Source organism: Neltuma alba, unplaced genomic scaffold (assembly GCF_004799145.2).
Source record: "Neltuma alba isolate B1F8T4 unplaced genomic scaffold, ASM479914v2 tig00001424_pilon, whole genome shotgun sequence".
NCBI lineage: Eukaryota > Viridiplantae > Streptophyta > Magnoliopsida > Fabales > Fabaceae > Neltuma > Neltuma alba.
The window spans coordinates 649-9538 of record NW_021632463.1 but is presented as its reverse complement, the minus strand read 5'-3'; the positions used below and the strand labels follow the sequence as shown (position 1 = coordinate 9538).

The following is an 8890-nucleotide window of genomic DNA, read 5'->3' as shown; positions in this document are numbered from 1 at the left end:
AATAGGGAAAATTTCAGTGAAGGACCGCAGAAGACAATTTATATCAGTCAAGGACCAAAACTTTCTGAAATCTTACTGCAGGACCAAGGGACTTTGAAATTAAAATTTAGAGTGAGATTACAATAATACCCCTCCCTTTTTATTTTATTAAAAAATAAATATTTACCGGAGTTACTGTTCCGGCCACCGTAGGTCGGAGGTCCGGCCACTGGCGCTCAGGTGGTCGCCGGCGGGAGTCCGGCCACCGGTGGCCGGAACAGTAGCTCCGGCCGGACCTCCAGTGGCCGGAGTTTTTTTTGTTTAAAACAAAGTAGCCAAGGGAGGGTTTGAACCCATGACCCCTTGGCACACCAAAAGGATTATAACCACCAAGCCAAGCAACCTATCCAATCGTAAGATGCAAATAAAACTATATATAACAAAACAAACGCAACTGTCTAAATATAAGTGAACAAGTGAAATTTGACGGTTCACAAATGGAATTCCGCAATTTACAACAAAAATTAGGCAATTTACAAATAACATAATAGAAGTCATAACCCCAAATGCAAGTGTCTAAGTGCAAATAAACAAGTGAAATTTGAAGATTTACAATAAAAGTTTATGGATTTACAACCCAAATTTGGCAAACACAAGAGAATTCACAACCCAAAATGTAAGTGTTTGAGTGTAAGTGAACAAGTGAAATTCGACGATTTACAAGTAGAATTCAGCAATTTACAACAAAAATTAGGAAATTTACAAATAACATAATAGAAGTCATAATTCCAAATGCAAGTGTTTAAGTGCAAATGAGTAAGTGAAATTTAAAGATTTACAATAAAAGTTTATAGATTTGCAAGTGAAATTCGACAATTTACAACAAAAATTAAAAAATTTACAAATAACATAATGGAACTCACAATCCCAAATACAAGTGTTTAAGTATAAATGAGCAAATGAAATTTGAAGATTTACAGCAAAAGTTTATAGATTTACAAGTGAAATTCGACAATTTCACTTGCTTATTTGCACTTAAACACTTGCATTTGGGGTTATGACTTCTATTGTGTTATTTGTAAATTGCCTAATTTTTGTTGTAAATTGCGGAATTCCACTTGTAAATCGTCAAATTTCACTTGTTCACTTACACTCAAACATTTACATTTTGGGTTGTAAATTCTCTTGCGTTTGCCAAATTTGGGTTGTAAATCCATAAACTTTTGTTGTAAATCTTCAAATTTTACTTACTCATTTGCACTTAAACACTTGCATTTGAGGTTATGACTTCTATTATGTTATTTGTAAATTGTCTAATTTTTATTGTAAATTGCTGAATTCACTTGTAAATCGTCGAATTTCACTTATTCACTTACACTCAAATACTTACATTTTGGGTTGTGAATTCTCTTGTGTTTATCAAATTTGGGTTGTAAATCTATAAACTTTTGTTGTAAATCTTCAAATTTCACTTGCTCATTTGCAGTTAAACACTTGCATTTGGGATTATGACTTCTATTGTGTTATTTGTAAATTGCCTAATTTTTATTGTAAATTGCGGAATTACACTTGTAAATCGTCGAATTTCACTTGTTCATTTACACTCAAATACTTACATTTTGGGTTGTAAATTCTCTTGCGTTTGCCAAATTTGGGTTGTAAATCCATAAACTTTTATTGTAAATCTTCAAATTTCACTTGCTCATTTGCACTTAGACACTTGCATTTGGGGTTATGACTTCTATTATGTTATTTGTAAATTGCCTAATTTTTGTTGTAAATTGCGGAATTCCACTTGTGAACCATCAAATTTCACTTGTTCACTTATATTTGGACAATTGTGTTTGTTTTGTTATATATAATTTTATTTGCATCTTATGATTGAATGGGTTGCTTAGCTTGGTGGTTACAAGCCTTTTGGTGTGCCAAGGGGTCATGAGTTCATTCCGGCCACCGGTGGCCGGACTCTCGCCAGCGACCACCGCTCCGACTTGCGGTGGCCGGAACAGTAACTCCGGTAAATATTTATTTTTCAATAAAATAAAAAGTGAGGGGTATTATTGTAATCTCATTCTAAATTTTAATTTTAATTTGGTCCCTTAATCCTACAGTGAGATTTCAGAAAGTTTTAGTCTTTGACTGATATAAATTGTCTTCTGTAGTCCTTTATTGAAATTTTTCCAAGATAATATTTCAAAGGCGCCTTCCACCCAGGAAGGGAGGGGAGGAAGAAAAAAACCATTCAAAAGACTTTATTGACAATCAAGCTGGACCATGCTTCCTTCTAGAAGTCGTCTCCACTAGCAAGATCCTCCTCGACTTTCTCTGCGGCTTCGTCTGCAGCATGATCCTCCAAAGCATCAAATCCTTCTGCAAGTGCGAGTCCACCCAAAGCTCCAGCCACTGCGCCCACAGCCAATCCCGTCCCCATCCCACCAAACTTGCTCTTCTTCTCCTCCCGTACATACGCCGGCTGACTCCCCTGATCATAACTGTAATTCGGCTGTCCGTAGGCCATTGGGGGCTGCGACGGCGCATTGTATCCGCTGTATGGGTACCCAGCCGGTGGCGGCGCTGAATAGTATGGATCTTGCGGCGGTGCTCCGTAGTAATCACGCGATCCCGACGACGGTGGTACTCCGTAAGGGGGAGTGTAATACAAACCAGGCGCAGGGTAGCCTATTTCTCTGATCGAAACTCCCACGTCTACCTTACCTTGTGGCCTTCCCGACGGTCGCTTGAGGGTCAAGCTACGGGTGGCGCGATCGCCGATTCCGACCTCTTGAAGAACCTCGTCGAGCTTAAGCTTAGCCGAGCCAATGAGCGGCTTGGTGTCCTCCTCGGAGCCGGCGTGGACGACGTCGATGTAGAGAGTGAGGTCCTCAATGGGACCAGAAGGCAAAGGGATGCGGAGGGTTTCATCCCAATAGGCGTCGGTATCGCCAGATTCGTCGACCTTCGTGGAGCACTTGTTCTTGGGGTCAACCCAAACGACGGCGTACGGGCGATTGGGGCCGTGACGCCAGTTCACGTTCTTCAGGTTTTTGGCAGATTCGATCTTAACTTCTACCTCGTAGCGAGAACCCATCGATGTGGTTGGAGAAGAAGAAGTGTTTAATCACCAAGGAGTTAGGATGTGAAAAACCAGTCGGGTGATTCGGGATTTTATGGGCGAGTCATGAGTGATGAAGGTGAACGGCGGCATTGTTTGGCCCTGGTTTATTAAGATAATTACAGGATTAGGAATATTTCCTTGGTAACGGACCTAAACTCTTGAAGGTACCCAAAATTAAAGTTATATTTGGACTTCCATTCAAAATAGATTTTTAAATAAATTTACGTAAGTCGAGGTAAAATGCTTCTTACATATTTATCTTGTATTCTGTAAATTATATTTAAAAAATATTTATAAGCCAATCCAAACAAGTCTTAAAAAAGACTGAAGAAGGCCGTAAATCAAACCAATTTTAATTAAGTTGGATGAAAAAAACCAATTTTAATTAAAATATAGGATATTGTTTCTGATGTGGATGTAAACATGAAAAATAATTTAATTTAATTAAAATGTGTAGAAACATGGTCAAAAATTAAAATGTGCAGAAATATTTATATAACCCTAAAAAGAATAAATTTAAGTAGAAAATGAAATGTATTACTCCTCTGCTTCTTAATATAAAACTCATTTAATTAATTTGATTAAATTAACGAAATTAGATAAGTTAGTTAATTATAAGAAAAGTGACAAATTTTTTCTAAAACACCATAATCATCTTTCTTAATACCCATTCTCTCTTTTCTACTTGATTATGGTTGAGAAATAATTTAAAGAAAATTGATAAATATGAGAAATAGGTCTTATATTTAAAACTAAAATTAACTCAAGAATTGAGTTATATATTAAGGACCAAAGGAGTACTTTATGAGTAAGTTGAATATTTCTAAAATATAATTCACTGCTATTTTTATTTGGCTAAAAGTAAAACAACGTTATTTCATACTTAACAAAAAAAAAACTTAAATTCAGTTTAATCAATCTGTTTAAATCAGACTAGTCAGATGACTGCTTGGTAGGTTTACAACTAACTGCCAACCATGGTGGCTTGACTGCTTGATATGTTTACAACTAACTGCCAACCCTGGTGGCTTTTAATCCTACGGCATGTTTTTCCCATCCTATTTTCTTTTTGACCTTTTTCTTCAATACCCTTTTGTTGTCTAATCTTCCAAAACCATGCACCCTAATTATCAGTCTTTTTTGTTTTTCATTTTCCCGTAAAATCCCCTATTTTAATTTATCATCGTTAAAATTAAGCGGAAGGATTTTGTCTATTAATTTAAAAAAAAAAAACAGAATTAAGCGGAGGGATTGTAAGTAAGGTAGGCAGTAGGCTGAAAGGGGGAAGTATCATCCAGGGAAGGGAATAAACCAGGAAAGCTGCGGCTTAAGTGATTGTTTATCGCCCTGGGCAGATCTAGAGTCCTTTCTTATTTTTATTTTTTTTTAAAGAGGTGTTTATAATAGTGTTTATTATTTATAGCAAGAAAATTTGGATACACTCTCCAATCTAGAGTCCTTTCTTATTTTTATTTTTTTTAAAGAGGTGTTTATAATAGTGTTTATTATTTATAGCAAGAAAATTTGGATACACTCTCCATTCCCTCTCATTTCATGAAAATCTTAATTTAATATCTTTATTATAGAAATAAATATACAACAATTGATTTTTTAAGTCTTGCTCTATTGCCAAAAGTTTGTCAAAAAATTTTATACTGTAGTATGTACACTTACTGGTTTTTTTTATACACTAGAAAGTATTACATATAGACTTTGTAAATCATATTGAATTAGATTACAGTTTAATCAACTTTAAAATTTTTATTTAGCAATTATGTAGAAAATTAATATAACTCAGAGTATCCTAAAGCCACTTTGTAGTTGAAACTAATCTCAATCGGTTGTAAGCATTAAGGTTGAAGTCCTCATAATAAATACGTTTCTCAAAATTTGAATTTATATTGAGGTGAAACCGCTTTCTATCTAAACTAATAGCTTGTTTTTAGGAACTTCTTTTTGGGTAAAAAAAATTAATAGCATATAGTAGCCTTTTAGGGGACCTTTTTTTTTTTTTTTTGCGGAAAAGTGGATTTAATTAAAACCAGATCTTCTCTAGATTTGCTGAATCTAAATTTAAGAAAAAAAGATGAAAATTAAAGCTCTGTCAAATTTAATTGCATATTACTCGTAGACGTATGGTGGTGGAGAAGTAGATTTAGAAATTAAAACCTGATCTTCTATATAGATTTGCTGAATCGTTTTTTTCCCCCAACATATAAATTTGCCGAATCTAAACGCAATAAACAATTAAATTTAAACCAACACATAATATAAACAAAGGACAATATTTAGATCAAGTTTTTTTATATTCATTATGTCAATTTCTCTAATTACACATGATTATGTGTACTATTTTTAAAATATTAATATTTAATAACATTTAATTATAAACTCATATAAAATAAATTAGAACACATGTCATGTGTGACTGAAGAACTTAGCATCATAGATATAAAAAATTTGACATAAATATTTTCCTAAAACAAAATAGTATAATTTAATTAAATATTTATTGCAAAATTTACAATATATTAACTTAATAATTAACACTGGCAAAAAAGAACTTAATAATTAACTTTGAGTGCAATGGTGTTAATTGTATACAGTAAAATTGGAATATTTTATAAATTATGAGCAATATTATTAAATTAAGTTTTTGTTGGCAAGAATAAATCAATAATCTAGAATAAATCGAAACAGTGTGAAAATTTGAGATGGAATAAATAAATAATCTAGAATAAATGTGCAACTAATTTACTAGCTACTATTCTATGCTCCAGGGAACGTGGAACTAGTAGGTCCCGTTCGTGCCAAGAAAAGAATGAGGGATTGCTGAATCTGAATGTAATAAACAATTAAATTTCAGCCAACACATAATATAAAATAACGAGATCAAATTTTTTTTTATTCGTTACGTCAATTTTTCCCGTGATCATGTGTACTGTTTTTAAAATATTAACATTAAATAGCATTTAATTATAAACCCACTTAAAATAAATTAGAATGTATAGCAATGTGTGACTGAAGAACTTAATATCATATATATAAAACTTTTTGACATAAGTGTTTTCCTAAAACAAAATATTATAATTTACTTGAATATTTATTGCAAAATTTATAATATATTAACTTAATAATTAACACTGGCAAAAGAGAACTTAATAATTAACTTTAAGCGTAATAGTGTTAATTCTATACAGTAAAATTGGAATATTTTATAAATTATGAGCAATATTATTAATTTAATTTTTTGTGGCAAGAATAAATAAATAATGTAGAATAAATCGAAACAGTGTGAAAATTTAAGATGGAATTAGTAAATGGCCTAGAATAAATTTGCATTTAATTTAGGAAAAATGACAGTAAAATACCATGTGAATTTCAAAAAGACAAATAAGACACCTGAATAAGCAAAATGACAAAGAAGGCATCAGGTACCAATCTGGAATTTTGATTTTTGACTTAAAGATTGAATTGCCTTTATTATGTTTGAAAACTGAGGAGATAGAGAAAGGTAGAAACCGCCTCCTCCCGGCGAAAGCAACCCCCCCACTCGACGAAAGAGAAACTGCCCCTACTTGGCGAAATCAATCCACCTACTCGGTGAAACTAATCCCTCCCCTCAGCGAAACCGAATCCCCGTACTCCATGAAACCAATCCCTCCACTCAACGAAACCGAACCCCCTACTTGACAAAACTAAATCCAAGCTCCTCCAGTCACCGAAAAAGGTTCTCTGATTTGCAAGGGGATTTGTATGTAAGGGGATTTGCAAACTATTTTCAGGAAATATAAAGCTGCCTGATTTTCAAGTATTGTTAAATCATTTGCCCAGAATGTTACTACACGTATAATAAGATGTATAACTCCCGAAGTGAATTTGACCATTTCTTCGAGGGGTTTGACAACCTGTTTTGAGAGGCAGGGCACCTTTTCTCTACAAAAATATAATTCCATGCTAAATTTGACAAAACACATAGTGGGATTTACAACTTTCACAGTGAGTGTTACTACATTTTCAATGGGATTTGTAACCTTTTGTGAGGGGTTAGTCAATGTTTCTATCAAAAACAAAATAATTCCACGCTGAATTTTACAAAACACATAATGGGAATAACAACTTTCACAGTGAGATTTACTACTTCTTCAATGGGTTTTGTAACCTTTTGTGAGGGGGTGGGCAACTTTTCTGTCAAAAACAAAATAATTCCACGCTGAATTTTACAAAACACATAGTGGGAATAACAACTTTCACGGTGAGATTTACTACTTTTTCAATGGGTTTTGCAACCTTTTGTGAAGGGCTGGGCAACATTTTTGTCAAAAACAAAACAGTTCCACATTGAATTTTACAAAATACATATTGGGAATAACAACTTTCACAATGATATTTACTACTTCTTCAATGGGCTTTACAACCTTTTGTGAGGGGCGGGGTAAATTCTCTATAAAAAACAATACAATTTCACGCTAAATTTTACAAAACACATAGTGGTATTTACAACTTTCATAGTGAGAGTTACTACTTTGTGTAATGTAATGCACCATTCACGAAACAATATTTGCCAAAAACCAGCAGCCATATAACAGCAGATACATTACATATATTCAAATGACTACACCTGAAGTACAGCAAAGTAAACATTGAACCATTAACTTTCGTACTAACTACATGTGTAATGGAATGTACCATTCACGTAACAGTATTTACCAAAAGCCAGTAGCCATATGACAGCAGATACATTACATATATTCAAATGACTGCACTCTACTCTTGCAATGGTTACCAATTTCACCGATAGCACTTTACTCCTGCAACGGCGGCAATGTGATTTCGGAGAACCTTTTTCGGTGTCTGGAGGAGCTTGGATTTAGTTTCGCCGAGTGGGAGGATTGGTTTCTCCGAATAGGGGGATTCGGTTTCACTAGCTGGGTGGAGGGATTGGTTTCGCCGAGTGGAGGGATTCGGTTTCGCCAAGTGGGGGGATTGCTTTCATCGGGAGGAGGTGATTTCTCCCTTTCTCCATCTTCTCAGTTTTCAAACATAATAAGGGCAATTCGGTCATTAGGCCAAAACTCAAAATTCCAGATTGGTACCCAATGCCTTATTTGTCATTTTGCTTATTCAGGTGCCTTATTTGTTTTTTTTGAAATTCACATGGTATTTTACTGTCATTTTTCCTTTAATTTACTAGCTACCATTCTATGCTCAAGGGAGCGTGGGACACGTAGGGCGTGTTTATGCCAAATGAAAGAATGAGGGATTGGGCTTAGGGAAAATTTTGTTTAAGGACCACAGTACAGAATTAATTTTAAAGAGCCCTTAAAACTTTTTGAAACTTCACTGTAGGACCAAGAGGGCAAACTGATATTAATTTCACAAAGAAAATGACGCTATTGCCCCTCATAATACTTATCACAGAGTGACATGTAAATAGACTAATTTTAGTTGTAAATAAAGGTATGTATGTTGCAAATTGACTAGTCCCATTTGCAAATGGGCTCTCTCACACTTATTCACTCACAGACACCTTCAGGTGAAGGAGGTGACATGTAAACAGACTAATTCTAATTGTAAATAAATGTATGTATGTTGCAAATTGACTAGTCCCATTTGCAAATGGGCTCTCCCACACTTGTTCACTCATGGAGACCTTCTTCAGGTGAAGGAAGTGACATGTAAATGGACTAATTCCAGTTGTAAATAAATGTATGCATATTGCAAATTGTCTAGTCCCACTAGCAAATGGGCTGTCCCACACTTGTTCATTGAGACACATTCTTCAGGTGAAGGAGG

General features: G+C 34.4%; 1 protein-coding gene across 1 annotated transcript; it reads right to left on the bottom strand.

Moving 5' to 3' along the window:
- Positions 1 to 2209: 2209 nt before the first annotated feature.
- On the bottom strand, positions 2210 to 3161 carry LOC114757088 (protein SRC2-like). Its single transcript, XM_028946078.1, has one exon. It carries the CDS (start codon positions 3065 to 3067, stop codon positions 2264 to 2266), a length of 804 nt encoding a protein of 267 aa, XP_028801911.1. The 5' UTR covers positions 3068 to 3161; the 3' UTR covers positions 2210 to 2263.
- Positions 3162 to 8890: the final 5729 nt, after the last annotated feature.